General features: G+C 35.5%; 1 protein-coding gene across 1 annotated transcript in view; it reads left to right on the top strand.

The window, feature by feature from the left end:
- The window catches only part of FAM98B (family with sequence similarity 98 member B), a 36843-nt gene that overhangs the window by 14830 nt on the left and 2595 nt on the right, over positions 1 to 19418 (top strand). Inside the window, exons 4-7 of the mRNA XM_043555688.1 lie at positions 2364 to 2542; positions 5364 to 5444; positions 6008 to 6124; positions 18504 to 18671. Coding sequence (XP_043411623.1) covers positions 2364 to 2542; positions 5364 to 5444; positions 6008 to 6124; positions 18504 to 18671 — 545 coding nt within the window. The remainder of the gene's footprint in view (positions 1 to 2363; positions 2543 to 5363; positions 5445 to 6007; positions 6125 to 18503; positions 18672 to 19418) is intronic.

The following is a 19418-nucleotide window of genomic DNA, read 5'->3' as shown; positions in this document are numbered from 1 at the left end:
CTTCTAGATAGATATCCAGGGTAGCTTCCTGCAACTTCTATATCACACTTGTTGCTTCACCTTGGACTTCATGCTGTGGAGACACCTTTTTTCCTTAAACTTCATGAATCAACCTCTGCTAGCTTCAAATTTAAACTTCTTTTCTGCAGATTCTTCACCTTTGTTAGCCTTCATAGAATTGAAGGGCATTAGGGCCTTGCTCTGGATTAGATTGGCTTAAGGAATGTTGTAGCTGGGTTTGATCTTCTATTCACACCACTAAAATTTTCTCCATATCAGCAGTCAGGCTGTTGCACCTTCTTATTCGTGTGTTCACTGGAGTAGCACTTTTTTAATCTCCTTCAAAAATTACCAAAATGAGGGGGACGGACGCCTTGGTAGCTCAGTTAAGCATCCAACTCTTAATTTTGGCACAGGTCATGATCTCACAGTTCAGTTCATGAGAGTAAGCTCCGCGCTGTCAGTGCCAAGCCCGCTTGGGATTCTTTTTCTCCTTCCCTCTCTGGCCCCTCCTGTGCCCATGCCTCCTCCTTCTCCCTCCCTCCCTCTGTCTTTCCCTTCACCCCCCCCCAAATAAATAATAAGCTTAAAAAAAAAAAAAAAGTACCAAAATGTGACGCAGAGATACAAAGTGACCAATGTTGGAAAAATGGCAATGGCACTGATAGACTTGTTCAGCACAGGGTTGCCACAAACCCTCAATTTGTAAAAACGCAATCGTTTGTGAAGGTGCAGTAAAACTACTTTTAAACAGTTTCTCAGATATTTCTCAGGTGAAGTTGAAACTACTGTATTGTGGGGTGTGTAGGTAGTATGTGTGCATAACTTTATTTATTTAAAAAAATTTTTAGCATTTATTTTTGAGAGACAGAGACAGAGACAGAGCCAGAACGTGAGTGGGGGAGGGCCAGAGAAAGAGGGAGACAGAATCCTAAGCAGGCTTGGATGTCAGCTGTGCTGACAGCTCATTGCCTGATGCGGGGCTCAAACCCACAGACCGCGAGATCATGACCTGAGCTGAAGTCAGATGCTTCACTGACTGAGCCACCTAGGTACCCCTGTGTGCGCGTGACTTTAAACAAAAACAAAATTCAGTATTTTAAACACTATAGAATTTAAAACAAAACTATAATCATGTAAGAGTTTTAAGTAATTTGCTTAAATATGGCTATTGAAAGGATTAAATGACATGGCAGTGAAGGGACTTGTGAACAGCCGGGGGTGGTCTATTCTAAAGGCCAATGGTTATTCAAACCACTCTGTCAGCTTATAGGTTGGTTAGAGCTAACATTCTCCCCTGGGTTGAGCACTCTGTTCATATGAGAAAATATTTTCACTTTTACACTTATACGTTCTTAAATTGTTGATTTACTACCGGTAGGTCTCTCCTACTAGACTTTAAATTTTGCAGTAGGTACTATCCCATTTTTTAAAAGTTTCCTCCTGCCCTCTTTAATTTGTCTTTGTGATAAGAATACTTAACATAATGGTCTACCCTCTTAGCAAATTAAAAAAAAAAATTTTTTTTTTTAATGTTTATTTTTGAGAGACAGCATGAGCAGGGGAGGGGCAGAGAGAGAGACACACAGAATCTGAAGCAGGCTTCAGGCTCTGAGCTGTCAGTGCAGGATCCGATGCAGGGCTCGAACTCCAGAACTGTGAGATCATGACTTGAGCTGAAGTCAGAAGCTTAACCGACTAAGCCACCCAGGCATCCCCTTAGCAAATTTTTAAGTATATGATACAGTATTATTGTTAACTAGTCCCTTTCCTATAAAGTTGGTCTCTGGGACTAAATCATCTTGTATAATTGACCAAAATTTATCAGACTTTGCTTGTGAGGACTCTGCCAAGTCCTTCTGATTTGAAAGCTTCATTAAAACAGATCACCTGTTTTTCAGAAATTTGTATTTGATAACTTCCAGTTTTTCCCCTCCCCCAGCCCCTGGCCACCACCATTCTACTCTCTGCTTTATGAATTTGACTGTGTTAGATTGCTCAGAAAAGTGATATTGCATAGCATTTGTCCTTCTGTGTTTGGCTTATTTCCCTTTGCCTAGTGTCCTTCAGTTTCATCTGTGTGGTCACAAATGGCTGGATTTCCTTTTTTTTTTTTTTTTTTTTTTTAAGGCTGAGTAATATTCCATTGTATGTATATACCACATTTTCTTTATTCATCTGTTGAAGGGCACTTAAATTGTTACCATATCTTGGCTATTGTGAACAGTACTGCAGAGCAACAGGGCAGTGCAAATCTCTTTGAGATCCTGATTTCAGTTCCTTTGGATATATACCTAAAAGTGGGATTTTTAAGAAGTTCTTGCATGTTTTAACATTATTCATTTTTCCTTTTTTTATTATAGTGTTTTTAAGTACAGAGCTTCAAGCTTTACAGATACTACAGAATAAGAAACGTAAAAATTCTCAATTAGATAAAAACAGTGAAATTTATCAAGAAGTTGAAGCTATCTGTGATACTCTTGGTGTACCCAAGTCAGCAACTTCTGACATTCCGCTTATGCTAAACCAAGTGGAATCAAAGGTATTGTATTTATTTTTCATTTCCCAAAAATGGAACTAAATGCTAACATGTAAATGTACTGAAAATGAAAATATTTCCTTTAAGATGCATTCCATTTCAAGAGAAGTTTATCTTCCTGTAAAGTAAATTTTGGATTCTGAGTTCATATGCGTATGTGACTTAATTTGCCAATAGCTAATATTCAGGAATCAGATCTTAATGAGTGTGAGGGCCTTTAGGCTTTGCAAGAGTATTCTGTGGTAGAAATCACTTTGCAAGTTAAAGGATCCCTTTCCCAAGTAAAGTTAGAATGTAGTATAATGAAAGAAGTAGAGTAATCCAAAGTTGAAGGCAAACTACATTTTTAAAAAAATGGATATTGTTAATAGAATTGTAATGTAGTTGTCTTTGGCAGTGAGCAATCACAATTTCTGGTGGATAGGTGTTTAGGAAATGTTTGTTGTATAGAAAATAAATGAATGAACAAGTGTCCTGATGTAGTTAAAAACAGCCACAAGCTGTGTACCTCAAACTTTGTGAAATTTTCTCTTCAATTATTAAACTCCTCTTCTTCCCTGTTGAGCCACATATTAGAGAGAATGCTACCCTTGCAGTCCAAATTCCAGCCTATTTCCTAGGATTCCTCAAGGAGAATAACACAGGATTCATTTTAAAGGAAAAGAACGTTCTTACTCTCAAGAACAGGTTAAAGCTCCATTTTTATACATGCTGTGTTATACTAAATTCTTGGATAAAATATTCCTGCATTGATAATTTAGGAACTGAAAAGATAAAAAGATTTGTCTTAATTGAACATAACAGAATTTTGGTGTCATTAAGATGAAAACATAATTTTAAAAACATTTTTTCTTTTTGTGGAACCTGCAGACCAAAGAATAACTGTTTTTGAGTCACTCAAAAGCGTTATGGAGTTAACAAGTTACTCTTCAATGCTTTTCTCTTTTCCTCTGGATTAAGAATGATCTAGGATTGGCTAGAATGTCTGGGATAATTTCACCTTGAGATAGATATCTAGGCTTTTTCTAATCTTCCTGTGCTTCTACATATTGATCCCCAAAAGGCTTTTCTTTTTTATGGGTCTCAGTTACAATTAAAAATATCCCTGAACCTGTTGTTTCTCTACTTGAAGTAGGCTATGCATAATGCCTACGTTCAAGTGCTGGCAGGCTAATCTGAAGGTAGTTGCTACTGTGGCCATTGTGGCCAAATATTTTCCTAAAAGGACTTTGTTCTCCATTCCTTATTGAATATGCTTTGTCACCATTGGGAAAGAAAATTAGTGTTTTCTAACTTGAAGCTGTTCAAGTGTGACTCTAAAGTAATTATAGTAATATTAATGGCAAACATATACATTTACTGTTGTAAATGTTTACATATAATAATTCATTTAATTCTCACGTCACATATAATGAGGTAGTTGCTATTATCTACAACAGCCATATGAGGAAAGTGAGGTGCTGAAAGATGGAATAAATTGGACAAGCAAGTTTCTAAGTAGTAGAGGCAGACCTGAAGTTTAAATACAGGCAACCTCCAGAGTCTGTGCTCTTAACTTCCTCTCTATTTGAGTTGAACTCTCAAACTTACTGAAACTGTTGTCCAATGTTGAAATCCTGGGAATGGAACTGAGCATGATTACATGTAAGAAGTTATAAGTAAACATTCAGAATCCCTCTCGAGTGAGGAGTTACAACTCAGACTTTTAGTAACATATGAAATAATCAAAATTGGAGGTGTTTGCAATAGTTGGGAAATCTACAGAAGTTGAGTATCTTAAGAAAATAAGTTAATTCTTTATAATAAGTAAGAAATGTATTGTTGTAGAGTAGATTTGCCACGAAGCTAATAGAGCTTAAGCTTTGGGGCCTCTCATTTGTACAAGCCTTTCTAAGCTAATTTTTAAAAAAAATAGCTTTCTCAAGGTAGAGTTTACATGTCATAAACTTCACTCGCTTAAAATAGATAAATGAATTTTATTTAGAGAGTACAACCATCATCAAAATCTAATTTTAGAACATTTCCATCAGCCTCCAAAGAAACCTTCTGTACATTTACAGTCACTCCCCATCATTACCAGCAGTTTCCAAGTTAATTTTGTGTTCCCTTTTTTTAACTTTTTCTTAAAGAATGCCCTTAACATTAAATAAGCTTGATATTCCTCAAAATCTGAACTGTCTTGATTGTACCTTATAACTAAGAAACTGTAGATATATCATTCTGTTTTGAAATTGTTTTTAGATAATGAAAATTTCTTCAGTTAGGGTGAGCCCAACTTAGGCTGTCATTTCTCAGTCATTTTGTTCGGGATAAATTACTGTTATTGGAATGGCTGATATTGCTAGAGCAAAAACAAATGTCTAATAACTACTAAAACAAAAGTGTTGCAAGTAGTTCAAATTAGTGGCTTTGCAAAAGTCATGAAATGTGTATGTGGTGACTATAATTTAGAGGACTTGCTCTCTTGCGTTTTGCTGAACAATGAAACCAGAATGCTTGCACTTGGCTTGTATACAGAAGCATGCATAAGAGTGTGCCATTTCAAGGAGAAGCTCCCCAAATTATTTCACATAAGGCCACACAGATTCTCATAGTAAAACCTTTCAGTAGCTACTTCTTTAGTCGTCTATATACATTATTTCTTATTCTGGAAAAGAAGATACTCTGCACTGTGCTGATATTCTTTCCTAGTATGTGAAGGTATATTTCATTTATTTTACTTGAACATTTCACTTATTCTTCAGCATTCAAAACAGCATTTTAAGGATAATGTTGTTTTAAATTAGGGATATACTTTTTCACAATCTTTTATATTTACTTTTAGGTGAAGGATATTCTCTCAAAAGTCCAGAAAAATCATGTGGGAAAACCACTGCTGAAAATTGATTTAAATCTGGAACAGGCGGTAAAATACCTTGCTTTATTCGCTTTATGTAATTCAATTAGTGAATATGACCTAATTTTATTAGTGGACACCTAGATTTTACGGTGGGTAGCATACCTTTATTACTTTAGAGAATTAAAATGGATTGACATCCTAGAGTAATAGGTCCTGACATTTCAGATTATTAATTGTCCAAGAGTATAGATAGCACCCAGTATGTTAGCATAGTTGTGATTAGAAAAAGATAGTAGCTCAAAAGCCAACAAGGTGGAAATTTTTGGCATTTTCTTTCCTTATTGGTCCAGACCACTTAGCAAGTAGATGCTTTACTTAAAACGCTTGATTGAAGATGAGGTAAAGTCTCCCAGTTGTAGAGTTTAATTCATATGTTTAGTATTTCTGAATATCATAAATGTTCTCTCAGATACTCTTTATTATTCAAAAAATTTACCAAAAAGTCTCATGGGATCAGAAAATGGTTACCACGTACAATATCTTTTGAATCAGGAGGTATTGACCACAGTTTTCAAATTTCTGTGTATACAGAGTGTAAAGTTTATGATTTTTGTTTCTGAATTCTGTAGGAACAACTAGAAAGAATCAATGAAGCTCTTTCCTGTGAATATGAATGCCGCCGGCGGATGTTGATGAAACGATTAGATGTGACAGTGCAGTCCTTTGGTTGGTCTGATAGAGCAAAGGTAGGGCTGTTTTCTCATTTGTGTCCTGTAGGTGGTACTCTGTGACAGCTCTTCAGGCTGCACTGTTTGTCATTATGTAATTGTGCCACATTTGCACTTACCACTTACTCTGAAGCACATGCCCGGGCCAACTACTGCTCTTACATAATGATCCTAGTCTTTTGTAAATCCCTGTTTGCAGATATCTTGATTTCTTTCCAAATGTTTTCACATTGATTTTAAACTACTACATGTTGTGATTTATGCAATGATAGGCATAAAAGAAGGGGTGTCATATGGGGCAGTGAGATAGATACAGTAAACAACCGGTCAAGAAAGGAGACCATTGGAATAGGTGTAGGTAGTGCTGATGCCAGAACAAGTCTTCTGAAAGGTGTTGTAAGGCTCTGGACTGTGTTCTGGTTTAAGAGGAGGTTGGATGGTGGGGGCATTCCCAAATAATGGATTTATCACATAGCTTTCTAGAGAGCTGTCTCCCATCACTCCCATTTTATGCCTTTAAACTGTATTTAAGCTTCGTCTGGGTACCCTGCCCCACTCTGCGTCATAGTCTAGAAATTCTCCAGACAGTAAGCTGGGACAGTTAATAGGGCTTGCATCATTTGTGTCCCCTGTTTCAGGGATTACTGTTCTGTGCTCCTTCATGTCCAGTGTGTGGAAATCACTAGTTCACATGGGTTGTCCACTTTTGTTTCAGGTGGGATGGTAAATCTGGTGCCTCTTACTCTCACATATCATACCATCATCATTGTCGTCATCGTCATCATTATGTTTTTTTGTATTGACTAGGCAGTTCTACCCCCTGTTGTATCAGCTGGGGCACTTGTGCAGCTTCATTCAGCTGATGCTGGGACTGGGCTGGAATATTCAAGATGGTTGTCTCATAGTGTGGGTTCTGCTGATTGTTGGTGTGCTTTGCCTGTCTTGGTTCTTAAGTGGTCTCTGTTTCTACGTGGTGTTTTGTATTGGTTTACTATGGCTGCTGTAACAAATTAGCATACACTTAGTGGCTTAAATAATGAACATTTATTCTTATAGTTCTAGAGATCAGAAGTCCTAAAATGAAGGTATTAGCAAGGTTGCATTCCTCCAGATACCATAGGGGAGAATCTCTTTCCTTTTATTTTCTAGCTTCTTAATGCTACCTGCATACTCAACTTAATGCTACCTTGACTCGACTCGTGATGTCATCCTTTTATCTTCAAAACTAGTAGTGTAAGATCTTCCAGTCTTTCTGTTTCCATTGTCACATAACCTTTTGTGTCTCTCTTACAAGTATTCTTGTGATTATACTGGGCCCACTCACATAGTACAGGATAATATTTGTATCTGAAAATCTTTGAATTAATCACATCTACAGCTGTCAGGTAACATATTCCAGGAATTAGGATGTGGACATCTTTAGGGGAGCTGTTTTTTAATTTACCACACACCTCATCTTCCTTACCACTATAGGAGGTGATTTTTCTGAATCCTTGCATTGTGAAAATGTATTTATTCTCTTGTCACATTTGATTGATAGTGTGGGTAAATATAAAAATCTAGGTTGAACCTATTTTTCCCTAAAAATACTGAAGGCATTGATTCATTGTTTTCTAGTGTTTCGTGCTACTGGTGAGAAACCTGATGTAGTTCTGTGTCCTTTTGGATAACTTTTAAAATTTTTTCTTGGGAAACTTTTGGGCTTTTTCTTTAGCTTTGGAGTTCTGAAATTTCATAGTAAGGGTTCGTATGGGTCTTTTCCATTCATTGTGCTAAAACAGTAAATGGATCTTTGAATGTATAGACTCTTATCTTTTATATTTTTCTTCATTAATCTCTTTCATTTTGTTTTATTTTCTCTTTCTGAAATTCTTATTAGTCAGATTTTGGACATCCTGTATACATCCACTTAAGTTGCTTTATTTTTTCTCCCATTTTCTATCTGTTTTCCTTTTTTGATACGTTTTCTTAGAAATGCCCTCAATTTTATTTTGTATTTGGTATCGAATTTTTGTTTCTGCCATCATTTTTTAATTTCCAGGGAATCTTTTTGATTCTATAGTTTTCCTTTTTTTCTTGTTTTATGGATGTATTATCATCTTAAATAAAAATGAAAAATTAAAAAAAAAGGGTCTTAAATTATCTCTGTTTCCTCCAGCGTAATTTTTTATTGGTTTTTCTTAGTCTCTTGCTTATGGTGGTTTTCCTCAAATGCAGGATGGTTCTTGGTTGATCATATTAAGAGCAAGACATTGAAAAGCTGTGTGCTTTGCTTTTTAGATTTCACATATAAGTAAAATCGTAGGGTATTTACCTTTCTCTGTCTGGCTTATTTCACTTAGCATTAAACCCTCTAGATCCACTCATGTTGTTGCAAATGGCCAGACTTCATTCTTTATTATGTCTGAATAATATTCCATTATTTGTTTATATATATGTGTATACGCACAATCTCTCCACATCTTTTTTTATCCATTCATCTATCAGTGTCCCCTGATAGGTTGCTTCCTTATCTTGGTTATTATAATAATGCTGCAGTGAACATAGGGGTGCGTCTATTTTTTCAAATTAGTGGGTTTTTTCCTTTGGGTAAATAGCCAGAAGTGGTATTACTGGATCATATGGTAGTTCCTATTTTTAATTTTTTGAGGACCCTTCATAATGTTTTCCACAGTTTCTGCACCAATTTATGTTTCCACCAACAGTGCACGAGGGTTCCCTTTTCTCCACATTGTTGCCAACATTTTTTATTTCTTGTCTTTTTGATAATAGCCATTCTGACAGGTGTGAGATGTTATCTCATTGTGGTTTTGATTTGTATTTCACTGATGATGAGTGATAATGAACATCTTTTCATGTGCCTGTTGACCATCTGTAGGTCTTCTTTGAAGAAATGTCTATGTAGGTCCTCTGCCTTTTTAATACGATTTTTTTGGATACTGAGTTGAATGAGTCCTTTATATATTTTGGATGTTAAACCCTTATTGATAATATCCTTTGAACCATACCTTCAGTAGGTTGCTGTTTAGTTCTGTTGATTTCTTTGCTATGAAGAAGGTGTCCTCTTTGGTGTCATCTCATTTGTTTATTTTTGCTTTTGCAGTCCTTGCCTGGGAAGACAGATCGAAAAAATACTGCCGAGACTGATACCAAATAGTTTACTAATTGTTTTCTTTCAGGAATTTTATGGGTTCAGGTCTTAATTTAAGCATTTAATCCATTTTGAGTTTATTTTTGTGTATGGTGTAAGAAGATAGTCCAGGTTCGTTTTTGTACATGTAGCTGTCCAGTTTTCCATTTATTGAAGAGACTGTCCTTTCCACATTGTATATTCTTGCCTTCTTTGTTGTAGATTAATTGACCGTAAAGCATGCATTTATTTCTGGACTCCCTATTGTGTTAAGATGATCTATGTGTCTGGTTTTTGTACTACCAAACTGTTTTGATTATTATAGTTTGTGTACAGTTTAAAATCAGGGAACATGATATGTACAGTTTTGTTCTTTTTCACAGTTGCTTTTGTGAATTGGGGCCTTTTCTGGTTACGTAGGAATTTTAGTACTGTTTTATAGTAGTGGTATTCTGGTTCTGTGAAAAATACTGTTGGGGTTTTGATAGAGATTGCATTGAATCTGTAGATTGCTTTGGGTAGTATGGACATTTTAATAATACTAATTCTTCTGATTCATGAGCATGGTACATCTTTCCATTTATTTGTATTCAGTTGCTTTCATCAGTGTCTTGTAATTTTCACTGTACAAGTTTTTCCCCTCATTGGTAAATTTTATTCCTAAGCCTTTATTCCTAGGGTTTTGATTTGTTTTTTTATGCAGTTGTAAATAGATTTGTTTTCTTAATAACTTTTTCAGATAGTTGTTACTAATATATACAAACAACAGATTTCTTTATATTATCATACAACTTTACTGAGTTCATTGATTGGTTTTAATAGTTTTTTGGTGGAGTCTTTAGGATTTTCTGGATACAATATCAGGTCATCTACACTTCATGACAGTTTTGCTGCTGGTTTCCAGTTTGAATGCCACATTTTTTTCCCCTCCTTGCCTAATTGCCCTGGCTAGGACTTCCTCCATCTTAGAGGGCAGTCTTTCAGCTTTTCACTGTTGAGTGTGATGTTTGCAAAGGTTTGGTCTTATATGGCTTTTATTTTGTTGAGGTATGTTACCCACTGTGTTGAGAGTTTTTATCATTAATGGATGATGAATTTTGTCAGATGTTTTTTTCTGCATCTATTGAGATGATCGATCATACGATGTTTTCTTTCTTTTTTTTTTTTTTTTAGAAAGAGTGTGAGAGAGTGTATGTGTGAGAAGGAAGGACAGAGGGAGAGGGAGAGAGCATCTTAAGCAGGTTCCAGGCTGGGCATGGACCCTGATGCGGGCTCAATCTCAGAACTGTGAGGTTATAACCGGAGCTGAAATCAAAAGTCAGATGTTTAACAAACTGAGCCACCCAGGCTTCCTGCCCAATCATAAGATTTTCATCCTTCATTTTGTTAATGTGATGTGTGATGTGTCTTGTTTGATTTACAGATGTTAAACCATCTTGTGTCTGTAGAATAAATCCCACTTGATTATGGTGTATATTCATTTTAATGTAGTGTTGAATTCGTTTTGCTAATCATTTGTTGAGGAGTTTTGTATCTGTGTTTATCAGGGATATTGGCCTGTAATTTTTTTGTTAGTGCCTTTGTCTGGTTTCAGGGTTATGGTGGCCTTGTAAAATGAGTATGGAAACATTCCATCCTCTTCAGTTTTATGGAATAATTTGAGAAGGGAATGATGATTAACTCTTTGAATGTTTGGTAGAATTTAGCTTTGAAGCTGTCTGATCCTGAACTTTTTTTGTTGGGAGTTGTTTGATTCCTGATTCAACTTCATTGCTAATAATCAGTCTATTCAGATTTTCTCTTTCTTCATGACTCAGTCTTGGAAGATTGTATGTTTCTAGGAATTTATTAATTTCTTCTGAGTTGTCCAATTTGTTGGCATATAATTGTTCAATAATCATCTCTTAGGGTCCTTTGTATTTCAGTGCTACCAATTGTAATTTCTCTTTCATTTCTTAGTTCTGTTTGGGATATTTTCTGGATGAGTCTGGCAAAAGGTTTTTTTTTTTTTGGATGAGTCTGGCAAAAGGTTTATCAATTTTGTTTATCTTTTCAAATAACCAGCTCTTTGTTCCATTGATGTTTTCTGTTTTTTGTTTTTTTTTTTTTTAATCTCTAGTGCATTTATTTCTGTTTTGATCTTTATTATTTCCTTCCTCTGTTAACTTTGGGCTTTGTTCTCCTTTTTCTAGTTCCGTTAGGTGTAGAATATTTGAGGTTTCTCTTGTTTTTTGAGGTAAGCCTTTATTGCTGTGAACTTCTGTCTTAGAACTGCTTTTGTTTTATCCCAAGGATTTTGGAATATTGTGTTTCCATTTTCATTGTCCCAGTATTTTTTTATTTTTTTCTTTGATTTCTTTGTTGACTCATTGTTTTTTGTTTTTTTTTTTTAACACGTTTAATTCCACACGTTTATTTTTTCAGGTTTTCTTTTTTTTTTTTTTAATGCTTATTTATTTTTGAGAGAGAGAATGAGCAGGGGAGGGGCAGAGAGAGAGGGAGACACAAGATCAGAAGCAGGCTCCAGGCTCTGAGCTGTCAGCACAGAGCCCAATGCAGGGCTTGAACCCACAGACCATGAGATCATGACCTGTACCCAAGTTGGATCTTAACCAACTTAGCCACCCAGGCACACCTCCGATTTTCTTCTTGTAATTGATTTCTAGTTTCGTGCTGTTGTGGTTGGAAAAGGTGCCTTTCAGGACTTCAGTCTTCTTAAATTTATTGAGATTTCTGTGGCCTAACATGCCATCTGTCCTGGGGAATTTTTTGTGTGCATTTGAAAAGAATGTATGTTCTGCTTTTTTATGTAATGTTTTGTATATATTTATTAAGTCCATTTGGTCTAATGTGTTGTTTAAGGCCATTGTTTCCTTGTTGATTTTTCTATCTGGATGATCTATCCATAGGTGTAAGTGGGGAGTTAAAGTCCCCCACTATTATTGTGTTGCTCTCAACTTTTCCTTTTATGTCTGTTAATATTTGCTTTATATATCTAGGTACTTTCTTGTTGGGGTACATAAATATTTACAAATGTTATATCCTTCTGTTGGATTGACCTCCTTTTCATTGTGCAATACCCCTGTTTATCTTCTGTTATGGTGTTTGTTTTAAAGTCTGTTTTGTCTGATAAAAGTATTGGTATCCAGTTTTCATTTCCATTTGAATGGAATACCTTTTTTTATTCCATCACTTTCATCCTTTTTTATCTTTAGATCTACAGTGAGTGTCATGTAGGCAGCATATAAATGGTCCTTGTTCTTTTATCTGTTCAAAACGTACAGGTACCTTTTGATTGGAGAATTTGTTCCATTAACATTTAAAGTAACTATTGATAGGTATGTACTTAATTGCCATTTTGTTAATTGTTTTCTGGTTATTTTTATAGTTCTTCCCTGTCTTCTTCCCTTGCTCTCTTTCCCTGTAGTTTGATGCCTTTCTTTAGTGTTAGGTTTAGCTTCTCTTTGCTTTATTTTTTGTGTATCTATTAATAAGGTTTTTGGTTACTATGAGTTACTATGAGTTTATTTTTTGTGTATCTATTAATAAGGTTTTTGGTTACTATGAGTTACTATGAGTTTCACATATAACCTGTATATATAGTGGTCTATTTTAAGTTGATGGTCACTTAGAATATGTTAATGAATGCATACTCTGCCTTGCCACCAGTGTTTTATGCTTCTGGCATCATATGTTGTGTCATTTTATTTTATATATCCCTTAACTAATTATTGTAGTTATAGTTGTTTTTACTACTGTTGTCTTTTAGCTTTCATACTAGCTTTCATACTAGCATTATAAGTGGTTGATCCACTCCCTACCTTTATTATGTAATTGCTTTTACCAGTGAGATTTTTTTCTTTCATATATTTCCTTATTTCTAGTCATGGCCTTTTATTTCTACTTAAAGAATCCTTTTAATGTTTCTTTTGGGATCTGGCAAGTGTTGATGAACTCTGTTAACTTTATCTTGTCTGGGAAACTCTTACCTCCCTGTCAATCCTGAATGATAACTGTGCTGGATAGCATATTCTTGGTTGTAAGTTTTCCTTTCAGCACATTGAATATATCATGTCACTCCCTTCTGGTCTGCAAGCATTTTGCTGAAAAATCAGCTGATAGCGTTATGAGAGTTTCCTTGTATATAACTAGTTGTTTTTCACTTCTTGCCTGTAAGTTTCTCTCTTTATCTTTAACTTTTGATATTTTAATTATCAATGTGCAATGGTATGGATCTCTTTATTTGGGTTTTTCTTTGCTTCCTGGACCTGAATGTCTGTTTCCTTCCCCAGGTTAGGGAAATATTCAGTCATTATTCTTTCAAATAAGTTTTCTTGCCTGTTTTTTTCACTTTTCTCATTCTGGAACCCCTAGAATGTGAATATTAGTACATTTGATGTCTTGGAGGTCCCTTAAACTATCCTCATTTTTAAAAGTTCTTTTTTCTTTTTGTTGTTCTGATGGTGGTGATTTACAGTACCTTATCTTCCAGGTCACTTTCTGTTCTTCTTTATCATCTAATATGCTTTTTGATTCCCTCTGTCTTTTTTGTTTCATCTGTTGCATGTTTCAGCTCTGATTAATACTGTCTTACACTTTTGAACAGTAGTACTGTCTTACACTTCATCCATTCTTCTGAGTTTGATGAGCGTCTTTATGCCCATTGACTTTGAACTCTGTTTCAGATAACTTCTGTTTCATTAAGAGCTTTTGTTGAGGTTTTGTTTTGTTCTTTTTTTTTTAAGTTTTGTTTTTTTTTTTTGTTTTTTTTTTCATTTATTTATTTTTGAGAGACAGAGTGAGACAGCGCACGAGTCGGGGAGGGGCAGAGAGAGGAGACACTGTATCTGAAGCAGCCTCCAGGCTCTGAGCAAGCTGTCAGCACAGAGCCTGACATGGGACTTGAACCCATGAACTGTGAGATCATGGCCTGAGCTGAAGTTGGGCACTCAACCGACTGAGCCACCCAGGCGCCTCTGTTTTGTTCTTTTATTTGGAATATATTTCTGTGTTTCCTCATTTTGTCTGACTCTGTTTCTATGTGTTGAGCAAATTGGCTACCTCTCCTGGTCTTAAAGGAGTGGTTTTATATAGGAGATGTCCGGTGGGGCCCAGAAGTGCACTCCCTCCTCATCACCAGAGCCACATGCTCAAGAGGCATTTTCTGTGTGAGCTACGTATACCTCCCTATTCTAGGACTCGGCCAGTGGGTGAGGCTTTCAGTGGGGTGCCAGCAGCATTAGCATGTTAGATTGAGAGTTCCAAGATGGCACCTGCTAGCATCAGCACTAGCAAAGTAGAATGTGATCTTCAAAAGGGCCCCTGACGGTGTTTTCCGTCTCTAGAGTGTGTCTTAGCAATTGCCTGCCTGTCTGAGCAGCATGAGCCCTCTAAGAGCAGGTTCTCTGTTCCCTGTAGCTCTGTGGTTTTCCTGGATGTAATCTCTGTTTTGAAAGTCTGGCTTTGGGGCTCTCTTCTCTCTTGTGCAGGATCTAAAGGTTGGAGTACCTGTGTGGACCTCCAACCCTTCACTCCTGAGGAAGAAGTTCCATGTTTTTGAAATTCTTTCCTGTCTGTGGATTGCTGTGTTGTGGTGTGGGGTTTTCCCCCTCTCTGGGGGGGGGGGGGGGGAGGAGGTCTCTGCCACTTTGATTCCTCTTAGTCCCTCCTTGTGGAGGCTCTGTTCATTCAGTTTTCAGGACTTTTTTTTGAGGGAATTATTCTATATGTAGTTTCATATTTGTTTTGACCAGTGGTGGTAGTGAGTTCAGGATCCTCCCGTGCCACCATCTGAACTGTCCTCTGAGAAACATTTGAGCATAGGAATCATAGAATAGCTATAAGGCAGAGTTGTAGAGCTGTCATTCATGTATTTTCTTTCAAAAAACATTTATTCAGCACCTCATATGTGTCAATCACTGTATGGGAGGTACCAGTTTTATAAATTTAATAGTTTGTTTATATATTGGGTCTTCAGCTTAACCTGATAGAATTTTAATGATGAAAAGGAATTTAAGAATATAAGGAAAACTATGAAATGTAGTGCACTAAAAGGATCTTAATATACTAATTTAGGATACTTTCAGTATGGACCTTAAGTTTACACAGAAATCCAAAACAAGTTGTTTTTTTTTTTTTTTAATTTTTTTAATGTTTATTTTTGAGAGAGAGAGAGAGAGCATGAGCAGGGGAGGGGCAGAGGGAGACTGAGACACAGAATTTGAAGCAGGCTCCTGGCTCTGAGCTGTTAGCACAGATTATGACCTGAGCTGGCAGGCTCAAAAACAACTTTTGACAGGTTGTTTTCTTTGAACATTTGGAGTGACATGGACTCATGGACACGTTGACTGTTTACTAGCCTTCATCTTGGGGACTTTGAGAAAATATGCCTGTAGGAAGTAACTTGATATTTATCTTCTCATCTTGGTTTTTTTTTCATCATGTTTTAGGTAAAGGAGGTTGTGTTTTTGTTCTTTATTCCTTAGTTTGGATGATTTTTAAAAATTCTTTTTCTTAGGGTCAGCTTGTCTTTTCATTTGATCCTTTTCAATTGATTATATGAATACATGCATTGGACCCCAGGTTTTCTTGTTAAATTTAACACATTATTATTTCCCCCCTATTTCATGTGTCTGAGATTGTCGAATGACTCATAAAATATTGTTCTACAGCATTTAAACTCTGCAGGATATTTTATCATCTAGGTATACTCTGTTGGTATTGAGGTTTTCTTTAATTTTATCTGCTTGACCCTTAATGAAATCCTTGGAGCTGAATATTTGTTCATGTCCATGATACATTTCTAAAATGGGATTTTTTGATGAAATAATATGTATAAGTAGATTTTAATATTTTTGATGCATACTGCAGGGTTGCCCTTTAGAAGGATTATATATATTAGTATGGATAATCTGATTTCTTTTCTCTGTTATTTTGTTAGTATTGAGATAGGACTGTGAGTATAATTTTATAGTTTGCTTTTTTCACTGAACATATTGTGATCATTTTCCTGTATCTCTAAAAGTTTTAATACTCTTTTTAAGTTAATTTTTAATTTATTTCTTTTTTTTGAGATATGATTCACCATCGTAAAGTGTACATACGGTTCAGTGGCTTTTAGTTTATTTACTATATTTTTGTAACCATTACTACTGTCTAGTTCCACAACATTTCCATCACCCTAAAAAGAAACATGTACCCTTTCTCTGGCAGCTGCCACTATGATCTGCTTTCTGTCTCTTTGGATTTACCTATTCTGACAGTTCTTATAAGTGGAATCATATACTATGTGGCATTTTATGTCTGGCTCCTTAGCATAATGCTTTCAAGATTCATCCGTTGTTTTTGAATATAACAGTACTTCCTTTCAGTATCCTTTTTATGGCTGCATTATATTTTATCATATATTGATGCCATAGTTTACTTTTTTATTTTATACATTTTTTTCCTGTGTTAATTGCTAGGAATATTAATATATGTAATTTTTATTTGTAAATTTCGAAGTATATTCCTATGGTGGATTCCTTAGTGGAAGTTTACTGTGTCAAAGGTTATGACTCTTTTTAAAAAAAAAAAAATTTTTTTTTAAGTTTATTTTTTTGAGAGAGCGAGAGTGCAGAGCCTGACACAGGGATCGAACCCACAAACTGTGAGGTCATGACCTGAGCTGAGATCAAGAGTTGGATGCTTAACCGAGTGTGCTACCCAGGTGTCCCAAAGCTTATGACTCTTGATGCTCTTGATTCACATGGCCAAATTGTTTTCTGGAAGGTTTTTATGAATTTAAACTCCGGCCAAGAGAGTAAATGAAATTTTGTCCTCACTTTAGTTTCTTTAATATTTAGAATATTAACAGTTTGATTACTAACTTGATGGGTAAAAAAGACTAAATTGTTTTAAGTTGTATATTTTCATTATTAGTGAAGTTCAACTTTTTTCCGTAAGCTTATTAGTCATTTGAATTTCCTCTGGTTTCGAAATCTCTTTTTGTCTTGTCCTTTTTCCCCTTTGGGTCTTCCTGTTTTCCTTTTGATTGAGCTTTTTATATATTAAGGAAGTTAGCTAGTTGATTTATTTGTGGAATATATTTACACCACTTGTTTTATGTTTTTGATGTATAGAAATTTTAATCTTTATAATATAGGTAAGTTTTTCAATTTAAATTAAAACTTGAAACACTGAACTCTTTAGTGTATTTGGAATTCTGTGTTATATGTTATGCCTTATTACTGTTCCGTTGTTCAACAGTTCATTCCAACACCATTTAAAAATTAATCCATTCCTTTCTCACTGATTTTTTTTTACCCCCTTCCCCCATTTCTCACTGATCTTTGATGCCTCCTCTGTCATTTCTTGCATTCATATATTTATGAGGTTCTGAATCTCATTTGCCTATTTTGTTTCATCCGTCTGTTTTTACCCCAAGTCCCATTTAGGCTGAGGTAGGATGGTGTATTGTTATCTCTACCTGTGCCTGGGGTAAGGCAGGGTCAGCTGGACCCAGGCACAGCTGGGACTCTGTGTATTTTGGGGGAACTGTTTAAGCTTTCCCGGTCTCATTTCTTTTTCCATCTGCAAAAGGGGATAATAAAAGCAACCATTTTTTAAAAGGTATTTTAAGAATTAGAAATGATTATTAAGTGGACAGTATCCTGGCATATTTAATAACTACTCAAGGAATGTTAGCTGTTAAGACTGATGATGATATATCACATATTAATATTTAGCCCTCTTTCAAAATTCTTTTAGTTGTATTTACATATATAGCCTCTGGATTAACTTTACATTCGTTTTTTCTCCCCATCCTATCACAAACCATTCCAGTAGGATTACGATACATTTATAAGCTAATGTGGTGGGAAAATGACATTACTCACTGTCCCTATCCATAAACTTGGCATTTCTCTCTATTCATTCAAGTTTTCCTTTTGTTTTTATAAGCTTTACTTAATGTCTCCTTCTTAAAGGTCCTATAAGTGATTTTTGGTTAAAGTTATTTTTAGCTATTTTGTTATTAGCTATGGATGGAATCTTTTTTTGTGTGTTACTTTTTTAATGACTTGTTATTGGTAGTTATGTGTTCTTTAGGGATCTGTTGGTCTGTTTTTTTCATTCTGCATACAAATGATGAGCTATTTAATATTTTGCTCTTTTCCATTTCTTTGCTTGTGCATGATCTCTTTTTTTTTCTTTCTGAAGACTATGATTTGTTGTTCTTTCACTGAAATGGTCTTTGGTTCCTTTTCCCCCCTAACTTTGGTTATTTAGGTAAAAACAGATGACATAGCAAGAATTTACCAGCCGAAGCGTTATGCTCTATCACCGAAGACAACGATTACATTGGCACATCTACTTGCTGCTCGTGAAGATCTATCCAAGATCATAAGAACAAGTAGCGGCTCCAGCCGAGAGAAGACGGCATGTGCCATTAATAAGGTTGGGTTTTCTTTTCAGTGCAATGGAGAATGAATTTATAATATCCTCATTTGATGTTTTTACAGATTTTAATCCATTTTTGTTGTGGTAAACTCCTAGAAAAGAGAGTGGTGAAAGCATTTCAGTTCATCTAGGCTTAGTTATGTTTTGTGTGTGCATGTTCATTTGAATTTCTGGATTCATAAATTAAGCCACAGTTTTATTTGAATTGGAAGAACGAAGAATTGTTTTTGTCAATAGCTTTAGCAAGAATTAATTTGCCTTCTAAGAATGTCATTTTTTTTTTTGTCAGTAAAAATGTGTAGTATTTAAGTACTAACAGATTCCTTATATACTTGGGAAGGAAGGAAGAGTACTTGCTTGAGAGTCATACAGATCAGGATTCACATCCTAGCTGTATCATTTGCAGAGAGAAATCACCTTGGGCAAGTTACTGAGTGTTTTGGAGGTTCCATTTTCTGATTCAGAGTATAGATCCATTTCTCCAACACTGCTTTTAAACAAGCTCAAAGAGACCAAATCTTTTACTTTACAATAGCAGCAATAGTGATAAACTAATCTAGATTTGTCAGTTTGAGTGGCATGTATGGCAGAGTTTATTACAAAAGAGCAAAAAACCAGAAGGGATTTGGGCAATTTTAAAACATTGCTCCTCACTCGGTATAGTGAAAAAACTATTCTCTATACAGGATGTCTTGCTAGAGGTATGGTTTGTATGTAAAGTTAGTTATTGCTAAGTTAGTCACC

Source organism: Prionailurus bengalensis, chromosome B3 (genome assembly GCF_016509475.1).
Source record: "Prionailurus bengalensis isolate Pbe53 chromosome B3, Fcat_Pben_1.1_paternal_pri, whole genome shotgun sequence".
Taxonomy (NCBI): Eukaryota; Metazoa; Chordata; class Mammalia; order Carnivora; family Felidae; genus Prionailurus; species Prionailurus bengalensis.
The sequence above is the reverse complement of the archived record's forward strand: the minus strand, read 5'-3'. Positions and strand labels throughout refer to the sequence as shown.